At 30.6% G+C, this 20336-nt stretch overlaps 1 protein-coding gene across 2 annotated transcripts; it reads left to right on the plus strand.

The window, feature by feature from the left end:
- The first annotated feature begins 7 nt into the window (after positions 1-7).
- On the plus strand, positions 8-20331 carry LOC111026992. Of its 2 annotated transcripts, none has more exons than XM_022305187.1 (4): positions 8-237; positions 8898-10570; positions 18446-18600; positions 19908-20331. In XM_022305187.1, the coding sequence occupies exons 1-4, from the start codon at positions 191-193 to the stop codon at positions 20127-20129; spliced, it is 2097 nt and encodes a 698-aa protein (XP_022160879.1). In that variant the 5' UTR covers positions 8-190; the 3' UTR covers positions 20130-20331. The 2 variants fall into 2 exon arrangements, with proteins under 2 accessions (XP_022160879.1, XP_022160880.1); XM_022305188.1 differs by lacking the exon at positions 8-237 and adding an exon at positions 4741-4953.
- Positions 20332-20336: the final 5 nt, after the last annotated feature.

Below are 20336 nucleotides of genomic sequence, written 5' to 3' on the forward strand. Positions count from 1 at the left end.
AATGTCCGACACATACACCGATTACCGGCCTATCAGAGACCAATGGCAATTGTCATCATGAACCATAATATTAAATAATAGCCAATAAGTCTATGGTGTCAGTGATGTACTGATGAAGTCGGGCATTATCGGACATTATCGGGAGGAAATGGGAAACGGGAATACTCCAAATGATTAACTGTATGACGTGATGTACCACACCCCCTCGTTTCAATTAAAAACAAATAACAGCTATCTGTGAGTATACTCATTATTTTATTAGAATTTTATGCAAATAAAGTTTTATTTTGTGTTTAAAATAATATATACCTGGTACCGTAAAATGATGTAACTCCGGACCGAATTCAAAATTTTTTTTCGAATATTTCTGAATATAATGAATCTTAAATGTTGTAAAAAATGTCAATACAGCTATAAGAATAGCAATAAGATATTACCAAAACTAATAAAATAAATAAATAAATTCAATTATAAATTATTAAGTTATTATACATTTTATAAAAATTATATATTTGTCATAGTTTAGTTAAAGTTAAAGTTCACGATTGTCCGGAGTTAACCACTAAATGAGGTACCACCAGCAATTCATAGAAAAACGATGTTACCTATCATTATAGCCGGGGGCGCACCTAGTGGGAGGGGAGAGTAGGAAAGTCATATGACCCCCCCCCCCCCAAAACAAAAAAATTGTTTTATTAATTTTTTAGTTGGCCATTTATTAAAAACTGAAGAACTGTACATTATGGTTAATTGATTTGACAAAAAAAGTGTGATGTTGATTAAAAATTGAGGATGAGAGGGAATTTAAACTACAATGTTAATAGGTATACTAGCCAACTAAATGTAATTGTCTTGATGTCTCCTATCGAAATTAATTGTGTTATGTACCTATAACTCCACAAGTATTCGTATTCCACATATATCCTATGTGGATAGTAAAATGAGTAAAATGAAGAAAAAAGAGAATTTTTTTGGTTACTTGAAGATTTAAATTTCTTTTTCTAAAAATGTCTGTAAAAATAATTTTACTTGACCAAAAAATTTGAAAACGTAATACGAAAATCCTTACAAATTGTTCATAAGTATAACAATTAAAGAATATCGGAAATACATAGGAATGATTTCTTTACAAGCTTTTGAAGTTAAAATGCTGACAAAATTTATCAAACTCATTCTGATTGAATACATCTACAACAGTAGGGGTCTTCAACCTTTTTCAACAAGCGGACTACATTAAAAATGTTAAATACCTGATGACCGACCACTATTTGTTTCGTTATTATATTGTTTGATATTTATATTATTACATGCAGTATAATGATATTATTTTATTAGGTACCTACTGGTTTGTTATAGCTCCGCCATCCATATAACAATAAATACATCATATAAATATAAAATAATGAGTTTATTTATTGATATTATAATGTTTATAATTCGAAGGAAAATACCTACCATTACTTCTAGAAATCATAATTTTTAACATTATAAACATTTGTATATATATTTTTAAATTTATCATTGTTTTAAAAGTAGTATTATTATTCCATTTTTCAATTTTATTTTTTTAAATATTATATCAATATACCTATCATCAAATTATTAGATTAATATCATTATTTTATATTTATACGATGTATTTATTGTTATATGGGTGACGGGGCTATAACATACCAGTACTATTACCTTTTATTATTTCTGAAAAATTGTGTTTTTCTTTGCTAAAATAAAGTGCTTTATTTTATATATATACAGCATAAAAGTGTGTCTTAAACTTTTCTACTGTACACGGGATCAACCAATATTGTTATAATTAATTAACAAATTTCGGAGGAAGTCTGAACCCTTAAGCCCCCCCCCCCCCGCCTGTGACAATACCATATTTTCTTTAATTATTGACCTAAGTTATAATATCCGAATCCGAACAAATCTTATAACAGGTAATTGTTCTACTCAACACGTAATTACAAAAACCAACAATCCACGAAATATGCACTATAATACGACGCTCGTCGTCGACTTTTTGAAAATCAAAAATCAAAATTAATTAATACTTGAATACTTCGATAACATATATTTGGTATTCTATCTAATAAAATGTTATATTGTTATCTAGAAATGAGTTAACAATTATACTTTTATTATTCTTAATATATTTCAAAAGAGTCCATATATGCGAGAAAAACCGGAATTATTGAGAAATATAAACATGTAAAATCAAGTGGGTATAGCTCATTTAATTGAAAATCACGTGAAACGAATTTATCAAGTCACAGTAAAAATATGGATTTACATATAAGTTGTGCCCTACTTATGGAGAATCGTGTTTTCAATTGTCCGTAGATTTAGACTCGAATTGTATCACAATTATCAAAGAAAAAAAAACTCCAAAATTTCAAATGTCTATAGATATAATATATATATAGCCCAAAAAGAGTCGAAATATTTTGAAAATTATACTGTATGTTGAAAATGCTATAATATAAACTTCCACAGAAATTTTTATTATTTAGGTAAATGGTTTGATTTTATTTTTCCGTACGTAATTACACATCACTCCATGTGTATCAAGAAATAGCCTGAATTTTCACCCCTTATTAAAGGGCTCCGACTCAACATTTTATTTATTTTTATTTTGTATCCAACGTCACCTTTAGGCACATTAAAAATGCACGAAATTTAGCAAATCATTTTGTAAAGGTAGATAAGACATGACAAACATATTTTAATACTTTTAAAATTAAATACAAATTACTTATGTGTTCTCATGACTGGAAGTTAAAAAAAAATTCTATAGACCAAGAGTTCCCCAACCACTGCTCCAACCTTATCGTAAATATTTTATCAATATTATAATTGGTATTATATGAAAACAAAATTTAATTTGACATTACTGTACGTTGTTATACTGTTTTGCATTATATTATAAAAAAAACATATAATTTCAAAAAAATTGTATCCACCAATTTATTACATATATTATTATAACTGATAGATAAAATCTATGTATGTATACAAATCGTGGTTAAAAAGTCCTAGGAAAAAAATCTACAGCAGACAAATCATAATTAGCCTATAAAAATCCCGAGGTAAAAAAAAAACTATATACATATATGTAACAATATTTAAAGAAATGTATTTAAAAAAAAAATGTAATGATTATAATTAGGTACTTATAGTAGCATTAATAATTATATAATATATGTATAACAATATTTAAAAAAAAAAAAATTCAATAATTATAATGTTTATCTAGTAGGTATTATGAATTATCAATTTAATGAACTTTCGTCAAAAAATAATATATTTAAAAAAAAAAATTCCTGTATAGGTATATGCGTATGTATAACAATGTTAAAAATAATATATTAACCAATATCTTTTGCGAATATATTTCCGATATTGGTACCTACAAGATTATTTATTAATTTCGTCAGGTAAATCATTTAGTTATAATTTATATCAATACTAATTTTAAGTTTGATTGTGTATCACATCATATTTTTCCTTTTACCTAATTAGTAATTATATGTACCAGACTTTTTCACCAAGGACCTTTTTTTCTAGAAGTTATTTACCTCTTACTTTTTGGTAGTATACAATGTGGCATGTATACATTTGTAGGAAATAGTTAGGCCCGTATAAAAACATTAAAAACTATACATGTTTTGCATTATTTAAAATTGAGAATTTTCTAGCAGTCATAAAAATAGGAATACTATCGGTAGATTCTATGAAACAAAATTGCTCACCTTCAGCTTTACTTTACACGGTTTTGCTTCTACCAAAGACTTTGGTACCTTAGGAAATAATTTTCCCTGAGCTTCATACATACTTTTACGAAATAAATGCTCAAAATGATCGAGATCATGACGTGATTCTTGACAATTATTATAGGTTTATTTAGTTTCGCAATTAAATCTGTTGTCTTCATTTTCAATACTGACATTACTTTTTGTTCTGTAACAGTTTCCTCTTATAGAATTTAGTGATTATGGTCTCCATTAATCAACATTTAGAATTTTAAATTGTGAGACATTTTTGTTGTTATGATTAGTAGGTACAACGAAAAATATTGTGTTGTCAATATTAAATATTAAATTTTATTCTAAATTCGCTAAATATAAAATTATCAATAATAATACATACTTTATACCAGGATGGGTTTCAACGATTTCAGTATTATAATTAATGTTTCTTACATCTTACTACTCACTGTGACACCGAAGACATAAACTGAGACCCATTAGTATGGAAACTTTTTGTTGTGAAAATCACGTTCGAAGCAAAGTACTGAAGTAGTACCTTATTCTATACTTCTGAATGCCGATGTATTCAGAATTGTTCACTGATAAAGTGATATGAGTAAATTATATATGCCTACTTGTAAATTTATAAATTCATTTTTACGTGGTACTTTTATAAATAGTCTTATAAAGTTATAACTTAACTTTACACGAACATTTGGTTTCTGGTTGCTTGATATGCGTCCACGTTGTATTTAATTTTTGACTGAATTTAATTTCTCTGTAGGTTTTCTATCTTCAGTCATATGTGGGTACAAGTTGCCAAAATAGCATGGCGAATCGCGATAAGTTTCTAAATCAGATCCGTTTTTGTATCTTCTATTTTGCGACCGGCGCAAAAGGGAAATACAACCTGCGCGACAGGTTTATATGAAATCACTTGTCGAGGAGCAACCAGTTTTGCGGAATTAGACCAAGCCCGGAAACTGGTCACTACCGTTGGTCCAAAATAAACAACTCATACCTAGTCTCAGCACTGAGGCAGTCTACTGATGTTCTCACATCTGGAGTGAAGTATTTTTTTCGTTTTGAAATTACTATGTTTGTTTGTGATTAAAGAAAGTAATTATTTATTTTATTAACGGATATTAATTCGTTATACAGTTCATATTAAAAGCCAACTTGATTGTTTTATTACAAAAATGAGGTAAATATAAAAATTGTTCACATCTACTATTACATATTTCTATAGTAAGTTGAATAGGTACCTATATTGACTAATGAAACGTTTTTTTCATTAATTTAGATTAAAACTATTAATTAATACCATACTCTACAACTGTTATTAAGTAAACCACTTAAAATTCATTAAAAATTTATTATTTCCATGAAGTCAAATAATTTTAAAGTTGTGTTAATATCATCTAATATTATTGTTAATAATTTATGTACATATATAGACACCCCAGTGACCGCGGGTTTATTTGTACTTGTCCAGTACTACCCACGTATTATTTTTATATTTACCTGCCTATTTATGATGTGTAAATTAATATAAATTATCTATTTAAAATTTTTATTTCAGATTTTTAAAAATAGAAAACAAAAATGACTAGTTTATTATTTTGAATTTGCATGACCAAAATAATATAGGTACCTACGTACTATGTATAACCTATAGACATTTTGGGTTTTTTATGTAAAAATTAGTAAATAGTTATAAAAAATCATATTTCAGTAATACATTTTAACTTTTAACGTTTTTAATTTATTCTCAAAGCGTTGTTTTATTTTGTTTAAAATTGTATTATTTCTTACAATTGTTCGGTAAACATCGTAACCTAATTAATGAAGAGATGCACTCGACACTTACCTTTCTGTTGTTTCTGTGTTTACCTACTTCCACACTTTTTTTTTTTAAATGTCTACCTCTATTTTATATGTTCTAATTTTTTAAACCGAATATTTAGGTAATTAAATTGATACGATCCACATAGGTTACTACTTACTGGTTACTGTGAAAATATATTATTTTATGTTATAGCTAATTAGTTATACTTATACAACTAGGATTCCAATTCTTTAAAAATTTAAAAAAGACATTTTTGAATTATAGTAATTTTTCTATATTACTACCAATCAACGTTAATACAATAGAAATATTCATATAAATATCCGTGTTGAATTGATAAATTAAAATTTTTATTTTTATTTAGCAAAATACAATCTGTAAATTTATTTTTACAATTAATATTTCAAAAGCTTGCTTGTAAGTATCATCGGGTAGCGTCAAAAGGTCTTTGCATCATTTACGCTTAATTTACTCAGTTTGAGGTGGTCGCCAGACATGAACTAGGAGATGTTATTTATATGTGAATTTCTATGATTTAGGAAGCGAAAATGAAATCTTGTATAATATTACAGTTATACCACATCAGCAACGAAGGGTGTGGATAAGTCTTGGCAATTGAAAAAGTTCTTTATGTAATCGACCAATAAACCCAAAATGCATGTCATTTTAAAATTAGATAACGACATGTTATAGGTACACTTCTACTTAGTACAAAATGAAAAATACATATTTTTATGTATAGTTGCCTAATTAAATTTAAGACGATTTTTTTTTATTCCTGGAAATGGGTAAAAAATTAAATGGTCCAAAAAACCTCAACGAAATCTGGAAAAAAATGTCTTAAAAAATGTTTTGTTTATAAAGTATGCACACGAAACACTTTTGTAGCTTGGAATTAAGCAATCAAAAAAATATACAAATGCATTGAAATTCGAATCCTGGTTGGTACTTACACGCGCACTATTATATTCCAAATAAAACCTTGTTTATAATATTATGTATAAATAGTATAATCATCTAGAAGTGACATTAATAAACAATTATAGTACTGTTATCGTTATACATATATTATTTATAAATATTTTCTGTCCTTTCTACTCGACACTCGTCTTATATATAATCGTTTCAATATTTTTCAAAATAGAATAATGAATAATATCTATGATAATTTTTTATTCTAATCTAATTTAATTTTTCTATATAATTAAAAAAAAATATGTTAATCTCAAAATACTTCAGGTTCTCTAATATAATTAAACCTGTTCAACTTAATGAGACTGTAATTATTAAAGAATTTGTTTGCATACGATAAATTTTTATCGAAAAATGTAGTAAGAACGCTACACGAGAGAAAAGTTTAAATTAATATGATATGAAAGTGAAATGTGATATATATATTATATGAAGTAATGTTGTTATGTTGTACCTCACTTATCAAAAAGTGGAACGATAAATAAAAACGTTTAGGGTATCGAATGAATTATAATGAAAGTGCGTAGAGCTACAACTACAAAGTTGACAAATCATGGATTTGAGGCAAAACAGGATTGGTTTTAGGATTATGTATGCACAGCGGGAAAGTAGTTTTCAGCGGATAATGGTTATGGTTTTCTTGGTTTTTAACTTTTACACTATATTGAAAATAATATAATAAAGGATGCAGCTGCGATATTAAGACATTTATAAAAAAAACACATTGACATTGACACTGTAACCTAGACGGTTGTCTGAACATGAGATGGTTTCAACCAGTAAATGTACGTATATGGTAGGTAATAGATATACATATCTAAAAGGTAGGCACAATAATATAAAAGTAGATAAAGGAAGAAAAAAAAATACAAGATAATCATATATTTTAAAACAGTTTTATTTCACATATGATTTACATATAGGTATATATGGTTTATACAGAGTAATTCACCAAGCAGTCGCTCACCTTTTTATTCAATTACGTATTTTATTCAAAATCTGATTTTTAGAACTTTTAAGTATACTTACAGACCATATTTTAAATTATTGTGATTTTTTTGTACTACTAAGGACTGACCTGTGGAGCACCTGTTTTTAAAATTAGAACTTTCCTTCTCTACTCTAAAATATTTAGTGGATATTTTTTCTGAAAATGTTAACATATCAAAATCAAAATTCGAGCTAGCAATTTTAGAGTTATTTGACTTTGTGTACTAAGAATTATAGGTGCATGATGATGGGCTTAAAAGACAATATGTGGGCTATGGTAATTTGAAAATTGTAGTATTTAATATTTATAATTTGTTAAAATATTCCAAGTTTTAAATACCTACCAACTGGATCTAAAATAACATCTATTTTATAATTTTGCAAGATTATTTTAAAAACTACTATCCTTAGAACAAACATTTTAACAACTAAGAAATGTCCTAAACACCGATCACTTCGACGTATACAATAAACGAACAAATAATATTATAAGCAAATTTAATAAACACTGGTGTCTGGTGGTAATCGAGTCATACGATCACTACCACTGACGACTGACCCCACATTTGTTTCGTACTATGACTTAAATATTATCGCTTAACCTAGTTTGGTTTTTCTACATCTGCTAAGACTTACTGACTAAAACTTAATCCTAAATATTGCTGCATACATGTTTACTTAACCTAGTTAATATTCTTAATATTAATAATGTGTATATTTATGCATGATACAACAAAAACTATACAGGTTTGAATATTAAATTAAGTACCTACAGCAAAATTACATAGAAATTTTCAAAAAAGTTATCCGCTTCACAATTTACAGTAAAATAGTAGGAGAGGAGAGGGTACTCGTTAGAAAACAAATAAGTTTATATGTTACAGGACACTTTCCATAAGTAAAACAAAAAATCTCAAGATGCTGAAAATATGGTATATAAATGTATATAAAAATTCCAAAAATCATAATTAGATGAATTCATCACAAAGGAAAAAAAAGATGGTGAACATGCTTGGTATTCACTCTGTATACAAAATATTATATCAATATACTTATAGTATCTTTTACGGACTATATATGATAATGAATGAAAACATCAAAAAATAAATAAAATTATTGGATACACTTGCATTTTTGAAGACAATAATTAGTATTATAGGTAACTCATTATGTATCTATATTATGATACTGAAACCCACTGCAGGTGAAGTTTGCTGTTCGCAGTGTTTCGATTTGTGATTTATTATTTTAATAAAATATTGTTAAAATAATTGTATTGCTTTTTTTTATACCTATGGTTTTGAGAAATCATTGATCACGCCCACTGTGTGTTTCAGAGTAATTACATTTTGGATCGTAGTGGTTTCCGGTTTCGCCGTCGGTAGCTGTGCTGGGGAGAGTAGGAAGATCGACGAAGTGCAGTATAAAAATCACCGGACAGCGTCCGTCAGCAACGAAACGTCGCAGAACCATGCCACGTTGCATAAGACGTATCCGGTGTATCCGGCGCAGGTATACGCCAACTTGTCGAACGTCAGGGACTTTGGAGGAGTCAATCTGAACGCGGAACAGCAGCAGCCATCGAGGACGACGGAAATGCCGACGGACGTCGTGCGAATGTTCTTCACCTCGGCGACCAAGAGGAAACCGCTGCAGGACACTTCTACTGTGACAACTCCCGTAACGCCGTCTACATACATCGTGACCGCTAGGAACGTCGCCGTATCCGCTGACACCAAAGACTCGTCTCACAAGTCGCCCGTTTATTCAGTACCGAGGTCCGGGGCCGAAGTCAAGTACGCGACTTCGACGGTGGACTTCCGGGGATCGCCGACGGTCACCGAAGAACAATCGAGAATCAAGACAAAATTCAACGGCACGAAAATCAGACGAATTTTGAAGGCACAAAACCAGGCGGCTCAGTCGTCGCTTCACTCCACTGCCACCGCCACCGCACAAATGCCACCCCAATTCACCAATCAGCGAAATTCGACCGCGTTCGCGGTAAACACCAAGGCAGATTCTACCGTAGTAGCGTCGTCGAAACCGTTCGCGACCGTGCTGGTACCTAAACACGTCTTGGACGGCGGAGTCCAGCATCAGCAACAGCAAATGCTACGCGATCACGCGCAGCAAGAAGACTCGTTCCGGCCAATAGTTCCACCGATATTCACGCCGTACAAATCACCCAACGCCGCCGTCGACACGAACAGCATTGTCGATAACAGACGGAGTTCGAGCAAGAACAACCAACAGCTCCCGCACCGGGTAACCTCCGGGACGGCCGTCCCAAAATTGAGCAATTATGGATTCGTGAAACCGGTCACGTACAAGGTGGAAGAATATGTGCCGGGCGATGTGAAACCGGGCGTCGTACACGACCGCGGTAACAGTAACGAACAAGACAGATCGGACCGCACATCCATGATTTCCCAAAAACGGGATGTCGAAAATCCGCACAAGTACGACCACCTGCAGTCAGCACCGTCGTTCAACGAAAATGCGCCGAGGCATGATGGTCTACCAAAAAGAGGAGAACCGTTGAAATACGTACTCACTGAACCGATGGTGGGACAGTTTAACGGTGCCAAAGGCCCCCAGCAATACCGCGAGTTCTATCAGGCCACCGAGTGGCCGGCCGCGGCTGTCAAATACGAGAAATATGACGCGAAAGCGCCGCAGCAGCTCGGATCGGTCCGAACTCAGCGACCAGTGTCGGAACCATTACCCAAGGAGTATTTCAACGGCCCACCCTCGAATTTTTCACCCCAGAGTCAACCCGCCAGCGTTTCGTCCCTGAGGTCTCCCCAAACAGAATCCGGTGCCCCGGAGTACGTGATGGGTGATCTAAACCCCAAGGAAGTGTTGAAATCACTCCTGCGTGACATGATCAAGTCCAAACAGCAAGATGAGATCAATCCGAAGACGCCCTCCACCATGGACGAAATCATCGACTCGTATCTCAACTCTAACCAACAAAAGGCGGATGACAGTTTCGATGTACAAACAGGTGAGTCCGAACGTCCGGCATATAGTACCTAACTATATCTAAGGCTTTATATACGTACCTAAATAATGGTAATAATATAATAGCTACACTAGGAACTCTTACTATATGACGCCACACGCGGAAATGTAATTAAAAATCCGATTTTGGGAACAGTGCAGTTATTATATTAATTTATTATGTATCTTGAGTTTTAATGCATATACTATGACACGATGTACTATCTGATTTGTGGCAGGAAATATGTTTTCAGTTAACTTGCAATAATATTGGAAAAGTTTCATATACATTTTTTGAACAGTATGGTATAACACAGTATCGAAATTGATTGTATTTTGATATTATTTAGTTCAGATATTATGTATTAATATTTAATACTATTTTGAACATTTTTTTCTTTTATAATGTTGTCCCCTATATAAACTTGAGGGAGGGGTAATAATTCATCACCTAACCTAGATTCCTATAGTAACTAGTAAACTAGTAGTAAGTATTAAATAAAATAAAACAGATTGACAATTTTTTGATGACCTCTAAAATGTTAGTTCTGTACTCCTAAATTTACAAGATTTTATCATACCGTCCTTATGAATATCCATATGATTTATTACCACCATAACCCGAATTAAGGAAAATATTTTTATAAAAAGGCGGTTGATCTAGAGATAAAAATAATTTTAAAATAAACTTTTTTCTAATGTGCGATTTGTATAGATACCTAAGTTATTTGAAAGTCAGATTAGGTTAGGTTAACAAAAACCTATAGGTATACATGGATTAATCAGAAAGTACAATTAGCCATGTTACGCATTTATAAGACATGTGATGTGGGTGTAGCGTCCTCTTAGATTATTACAACAGTGTTTTCTAGTAAATTGACAGTAAATTATTATATTTGATATACCATGTATAGTTTACACGCTAGATACCTATCTACATTTTAAAAACAGCACATAGAGATCGTGTGATATCCTGATCATGACAGTTCAATACAAACGATATGTTAGCGCCGGAAATTGTATACTTAATGATGTTAATTTGGATAAAATAATATTTATTAAATACAATTATTTTAGGTATGTGTTATTATACACCGAAACATGCCGTAGAAAGTTGTATCTATATAATTATTTTATACAATGGTACCTATACAATTTGATAAAGACTTTTAAACAACTTAAAAAACTCTAAGTACCCTTTAAATCAAAACTTAAACCCAAATGTAGCATGACGGGCGGGAGTTAATCAAGTCCAAATTTGGTTTTATTATGAAATTTTCCAAATGAAACAATAAATTCTTTTCGTAGAAAATATTTAGAAAATTAATATAGGTAGTACAAAATTATATTTTAATATATTTGAAATTTAAAAACTCATGGTACTGAAGGTACCTAAAAAGTTCAATGCACGTAAAATATAAGGTATAGAAAATTGTATAAAACGATGTAATACAAAAAAATAAGTAAAATATACCGTATTTCAACATGACTTATTGATTATTTACACATATTCATTGTAACTACTATGCCTGTTAGTTACCTCTCTCATCGAACCAGTCTTGACCTAAGCGAGGCACAGCCGAAAACAACATTTTTTACGGTACTTTAGTCTGTCAAGTAGATAGTTGACAATTGGGAAATGGATTTTATTGTAATTTGCAATAAATGTAAATAATTAATATGTAAAAACATATTATTAACATTTTTAATTATAAAATCAGGTGAAAAAGTATTTAAATAAATGAATATTTATTACAATGCATATACTTTCTAGCTCAATTCTGTGAAAAATAGTAAAAATAAATTGAGTTAACTGTAGATAGCTTTATAGTTATATAACATCGGTTTACGTTAACGGAACAATTATATAGGTGACGATTGAAATTTTATTGACACACTTTATATAAACGGGAGTGCAATTAAAATGTAATGCAATAGCTGTTCTTCTGAGCGATTAAATGTAGTCTTAATATTTGCTAAACCCGAAATGTATGCGTATAACATATAAAATCATAAAATTAGTAATTTTATTAAAAATAATATATCTATAATTTGTGCACGTTTATCAACACATTTAAATTATTTCATCAAATTATAAAATATAAATGTTTACCTGTTTACACATCCGTACAATATGACAGTTAATTCGTTCACTCTATCTACTATATAACGTGTTTACGCGTGTCTTACATAGGCGTCCATTTTTGTTTTATCTACTTGTCTATCACAAAAATAATGAATTGCCCCGGTCAGCCAGCCACCGACTTAAAACGCGGTATAACTTGCAACGCCACGGCCCACAAGGTCACAAGCCAATAAATAGTCCAAAAAAATGTTTCAGATTTCACACGAACCTTCTGGCTTCTGCTGCACCCGTGCACACACCTATGTGACATTCTTTATAGCCACCACGTGTATGCATATTTAAAAAAGATATCTTATACTCACGTCACAGCACATTCCCGGAAATATTATATAATTTAATATGTATACGAGTACATGGTCGAAATGTCGATAAATTTTAGCTGCAAGAAAACGTAATATATTGTTGGCTATGAGCTTTTAACCCAGAAAGTATCCACGAAAAGAAACCATGCTCACAACATTCGTGTTCAATTTCCACATGATGACCTTTTATTTTTTACCTTTCTATCAATGTGGTATGACCAGACCGACCAGTAGTACTTCAATATTTATTATTATTTTCAAAAATATTGTTCAAATGTGATAAACACTTAAATAATAATATGATAATTTTATGGAATAATTATACGTTTATTCATTTAATAATTCTATTTAATTGATGTTATTATAAGATAGTTTATACTTTATATATGTTTGCATTTTGTTAAAGAGCTAAGCCCGTAAAATTAAATAAAATTAAATAAATTTAAAATTAAGAACAGAATAGTCTATAGGCATTACTAACCAGGTGACCGACGGAGGTTAGATTTGCAGAGTGCCAGTTCATACTAGAAAAAATGTCAACACTACACGCAGATCTCTATAGTGAAGAGTGTTACGGGAGCAACAATAAAGAAAATTATTCGATTGTAAGGCCTAAAAATGTCAGGCTATGCAGTAAGCATGTGGTTTTACACCCCCGAAATTATAACACACGTACCTGCGTTAATTGCTTGTCGTCTCCGAACCTGTGCCTGTGCGTGTACATAACATGATATACCTACTTATTACTTACCAATTAACATCTTAAAATATTTTTATATTTTTCTTATATCCCGGGATTAAACCGGATATTTAGACGCACCGCTGTCAAGTGCCGACAACGATATTGTAGCGTTCTTATAATGCTTTTGTATCATAGAACTGGTTCACCTAGTTTTCACTCGTCTGATACGTACTTCTGCACGTGAAATAAAAACACAATCTTATCACGAGATTTATAATTTCTGTTTATATTATATTACTTACCTGTATGCATATGAGTTCAAAACAACCTGCAGCGGTATCTGCTCATCATATCAGGTCCTATACAGTATCATTTTTCATACGCAGACGGTTACTCACAAATTCATTGATCATGCATGTACATTGTACACAACCCGTTAGCTCTGTATATAAATCATATTTTATGTAAATTTATAAATTTTATTATTTCACGTTTTTTTTCGTATGAACTTGATTTACCTGCAATGCAGAATATTAAATACCTATATAATATATTAATGTGTAATGTGTATTATAGTCCACAAAATAAAAATAAAACTTATCCGCCGCAAGATCTCTTCTGTGTTTACGATCCATCAAATACGTCGGCGTTTTTGAATTATTTATTATACTTATTGGGAGAAAGCGTTGATCTGCTGCTTACAAAATTCGAATAAATAATTAGGTACCTACACTGGACCTCGATTTTTTTATTGGGTTCTTTTTAATGTCTCGGCAAATGTGAAAAATCTGTTTACATCCCTAAGACCTCCCCATTTCTAAAGTACACCCAAGGCAGCTCCTGAATAACATGACATTTTAATCTTTTCGGATTTTTCAGATGGCGAGTAATACAAAATTTAGGAAGGTATGCAAACACAATACGTTAACCAAATATAAACTGCTAAATGATAATATTTCTTTTTTTTAAATATTGCTCAAATAGGTATTGAACTTACGATCTTATAGGTATTTTACTTAAAATATATTTTTTTATGACCTATCGTTCTTCCGTCGGTGATCAAAATCTGTTTTATTAATAATACCTACTTTTTTATTCTTCACTATACGAGTATTTTATTTTTAGTACTATTACTATCACGGAATTATAATATATTTTCAACAATTGTTTATACTCAAACTAAAGTTCACACTCACACTCGACATTAGTGAATAGTTTTTGAATATATTTTGTGATTTTTATCATATAATATTTATCTCCAAAATTGTATTGCTTTAAAATTTAATATCACATGCAAGTGTACCCCTTTTTTTTGGGATTTTATTTATTTTTTTACCACGAAGAAAATTATATTTGGATTACATTGAATAAACTGATATATTCTACAAAAATAGAATAATGATGTCTGATAGTATAAATTTATAATTTAAAATGTAGTTTCTATAATACTGGTTTTTATAATTTATAGGTACAGTGAAAATCGTTTAAAAAAACATTTAACACCGATTAACACAACTAAATTATCGTATACCAATTACCAAGGTACTATAACCATTCACAATATTTACACAGTTCCGATAGAAATCGTTTAAAGGAGGTGCACTATAATTATAGCCACATGCCCAGATATTAGTTCATAATTCAAATTATTTTGTACTAAATACAAAAAAAAAAATCCTGAATAATTATAATAAAACTGCTAATACACTTTAATTTCCAGTATGTATTTTGTTAGTTGTACTCATTAATCAACTTTTTAAAATAATATGGGATCAATGGGTGATTAACAGTTACTATTTTAATACTTTTGATAGTAATCAGTTAATTAGAAATTTCCGGTTAATGAATAATTTATATGAAGTATAAGACACGGGAGCATGTCGTTAATACTTTGTTATAATCAAGACGAAACTCAGCATCTGGGTCACTGGGTGACAATTTTTAGTTACACACCTATTAAAATTTGTCGATTTTTTAAATTTTAAATTTGGTTTTTTTATTAATAACATGTTTTTTAGTTTTAATATATTTATATAGTTCATACTTGGTAAACTATTATTTCATATTATATACTTAAAAACAAATGGTAAATGTTATACTCACCGCTTTTTGCAAAAGTACATATATTTAATTTAGTAAATATGTACACCCATATAGTAATATAGAACATAGGTAACCCATGGAAAATAGTTAATAAATCAAGTACGATACATATGTTATTTATTTTTTGTAATCAAGTCACCTGTGTTAAGTTCGATTGAAAAAGTATATTAATAGCTTATAATTTTTGTAGGAAGGAGAATATTACTCAAAATAGTAAATAAAAAGCATGAAAATGTATGTATATTGTACATTGTATATAGAGTTCTGCAGTTCGTGAAAAGTTATAGGATAAGGGATATTTGAATCAAAATAAAGACTTATAAGCTTAATCGCTAAACATTAAAAATTTATTGAAATTCATAAAATTAAAGACTGGGCAGTTTTTTTTTTGAATGTTTGTGATAGGCGAAAAAGTAAGCCCATTAAATATAAATTTACATGTACCTATTCATTGTTATACATATATATTTAAAATTAACAGAGTCATAACGACCATTGTCGTCTGTTGATTCACAGTCTGAGAATTTGTTTAATGTCTTACTGGGCGAGGCACGTTTCCACCAAAAGTGGACTTTTCCTTTTCTACCAAAAGTGTACCTTTCCTTTTTCCGACAATATCCGTTTCAACCAAATAAGATATTGACCACTAATACTTGGTTGCATACTTGCATGCATAATGGAGGACCATTAGCTCACTATTAATTCAATAAATGTAAAAGTATTATATAACATTAATGTACAACATAGGTTAGAAAATGTTAAATGTTATTTTAAAAAATGGTCGGATACAAAAATATGAAAAAACAATTTACCATGGTATATCTTAATTATTAACATTTTTTTTTTTAATTGTAGGATATACTTGAAAAAAAAAATTATCAAACAATTATATAATTGAGTGCAATATACATAGGTATAGCAAGTATACAATAATATATCTTTTTTCAATCCAGCATTAGTTTGTTAAATAAACTTATTAGTTATTTATTACTGAATTAAAGGTTTTAATATAAGCTTAGTAGTTAATATATATGTTTTGGTAAAAACAATTAGGTGGATCTCATTTGGTGGAAACGGATATTGGTGGAAAAGGGAAAGGTACACTTTTGGTGGAAACGTGTTAAGCCTGTTTTACTTAGTTTATCGAATTTCCACTTCTATTATGCTTATTATAAACTTTTTACCCAACTTATAATTCATGGAAAATTATTTTGCATTCTCCAATACTCGTGTCTTAGTATTTACATACGTATAATTTAAGACGTGCTATTATAATTTACAAATATCTGTCCATCGAAGGCTCAAGAGTCAAGATTAATAGATCTTTAGTTAATTAAGAATAAGATAACAATATAAGTCCATATCTATTAAAAATACCTAGTTTATTATTATTGTTATAGATACTCGACCGTTTAGTCTAACATTGACAAACATACTACCGTGATCAAACACAAAATAGTTTTAAACAAAATATTAATTAAGAATTTTTTTTAACGGTGCTTTTACTCCAAGTCCTAATACTTACGACAGTTAGAAAAACATCTTAAAATGTAATTAATTGTCCTCAAAACGTCTGTGGGCTTTTTGTTTTGCGAGAATAGTTCTACGTTTTTAAATTTTGAATTAACTTAAAAAAAATTAAACGTCATGGCACACATCTACAACATTAATTATAATTGTTATTTACGATATTATTATTTGTGTGTTATACGGATTGGCGACCCAATTCACAATTATCACGACCTTGAACGTGGTCATGACCATAGTATCGAGAAACGCTGCTCTAGGCTAAGGGCTTTCACATTGATCAGACTGTCTGTACTTCGTACGGAATTTCTCAACGAAACGAATATAGCGGCATTCCCGGTATTATAATTTATATTATATAATGTATTAATGTTTAATATAGTTTCGCCACACTGTAGTCTGCAGTGGAAAAAAACAATTATTTACTGATTTATTAGGTAGGTACTCATGTCTCCTACGTTTGGAATTTGGATAAATTGTTCTCCAGCTATGCGGGAATCGTTTGGGGAATCTTAAAATACCTATATCCCTAAAAAATCTGACTATCACATAGTACGTGTTGCGAAACAATGATCGGTATTTTAACTTTAAAGACGCATTATTGTTTCACTGCAGCTCTAATATTAAATATAAATAATATGTCAAATGGATGTGAGATCAGAAGACGGTTCGCTTATAATATTATGTACCTACTTATTATTATGAAGAAATCGAAAAATACAATCGTACTAAATACTTATATTGATAGTAAATAATATGCACTTTGAAAATATTTAATGATTTTACCTTAGACGCATCTTATTGGCCAAACTCAATCAAAGCAGATTGATTAAGATTGGATTCGATTGAAATAAGACGCGGCTTATAACGCCAGCTTATTAACGCTTTTTCTCTACAGTTACCATAATTGTGGTTTTTAGCTCACAGTGTCCCGGGTCCAGACTGGTCCAATCGGGTAGTCCGATCGTTTCATACAACTACTATACCTATACATATATATACGTTGTATATATTATAATAACTGCAATATTACATTTTTATATTTTATTACTATGAATAATAATAACCATTAAGTAGGTACTCGATTTTTTCTAATCACACCTGTGCAATAATTTTCAGACATGAACTGCAACTTGAAATCGACCAAGTACATTACCGACGGACAATGCGTGTCCACCAAACCCGTGGTGGAAGCTGTATGCGCCGACCGCTGTCTGGTTTCGGCCAACTCGTTGAGTCAAAGACATCGATCTTCTCCGCTAGACAACGCACAGGTATACATGGGTATAGCTTGGAGATGGTTATATATTACATTGTGTTACAGTCAAAGACGTAATAATTGATCTTGATCGACTACTAACGTCAATCACTGTTTTATAAAGATATTTCCGATCAAATCGGACAGTATAATATATGATATTGACCATGGGAAATAACGGCCACTATTTTCTTCAAATGATGCATTTATTAATATTTCCTAGGTAATGACGATAATATTCCGGACTTCTTCAGCCCAATCGTGTCTTTCGTGTTTTCATAAACGCGCTCAAACGTGTTTAAAATTTTCACCTGCGTTTTCGATTACGTAACGTCGTAACCAAACATGTTACGCTTACGCCCCACTGTGCAACATCATTTGACATATTTTCTAACCCAATTAAAAACATTTGTTGAACATAATTATCAAAGTTGTCTGCATGAAGTGTTTACGTTCTTACCCTAATTAAATCATTGAACATACTCGTAAATTAGGGTTGCCATAAAAGTTCAAGTACTGATCGGGACATTTACAAAAATAATTTGAACCTTTTTTTTTTTTTAATATTAAAATTTAGAACACAGTGTAATGAATATAAATATGTATATAGAATACAATTATAATAGTATTGAATTATGAAAGACTATAAATTAGAAGATACATTTGATTAACGAAATATTATTTATTTATTTATTTTGAAATATTATATTTTTCTGACTTTTTCACCTGTTTCAATAGCTCTGGATTTCCCATAACATTAGGAGTGTTCAACGTGAAATTCATGGTTTTAGAATAAAAATATAATTTTTATAAAAACATAATTTAATATAATTATTGGTAATAATATTATTTACACATAACCGGGACTTTTGTAGGGTCTAGTGGGACGACCGGGACCGAAGTCATGAACTGGTGACATGTCCCGGTGTACCGGGACGTATGGCAACCCTATCGTAAATACCTATAAATTTCTTTTCCGTTTGGGTTAAAAACTATAGTCTAAATCGTAGAATACGTAAAAAAGTGTGTACCAACCTATGGGCTATGACGATGTTGAATAGGTATACCTACACTAAAATGTGCATTATTATTTATTACCCTATAAAATGTAAATTAGCTAGACAGACTCATAGAAATATGTAACTATCATATTATAATTATATAATATTTAACTACCTACGTATTTCTACGAGGATTTGAAATTAAAATTTTGACTGAACTCGTGTGAATGTCGAACATTCACAAATTATTTAGTAATTAAAAATTCATGAAAATGTTCCGGTACATTTTATATTACACAATACTTTCTGTGTTACTAAATAGGTGGAAGCTCTGCAGTGCTACGATGGTGACGTGAAAATGGTTCGCGTCCAGCTTAAGTGCCGAGATGGGAACATGTTCAATAATGTCATAAAGGTGGTGACCAACTGCAGGTGCAAATTACACCAGAGACAACCGCAGATGAGGAGCAACTCTCCGACCCACTCGCCTCCACGTGCCACCATCAACCCGGACATCATGGCTATAGCCGCTGGTCAATTCTGATAACCTACTACTTAAATAGGATTATTTAATATTTATTGTACACTCACATGTTGCACTGCAAGTGTATTCATGCAGAATACTTCGTATATTGTTTACGCATCGTATGCGCTTGGCCACAGCTGTCGGTCTCTACATAAGAATTTATTTATTTATTTATTTATTTATTTAAGCTTAGTCTCTAAACTCTAAAGAAAATGTATATTCACT

The sequence above is a fragment of the Myzus persicae genome, unplaced genomic scaffold (assembly GCF_001856785.1).
Source record: "Myzus persicae strain clone G006 unplaced genomic scaffold, MPER_G0061.0, whole genome shotgun sequence".
NCBI lineage: Eukaryota > Metazoa > Arthropoda > Insecta > Hemiptera > Aphididae > Myzus > Myzus persicae.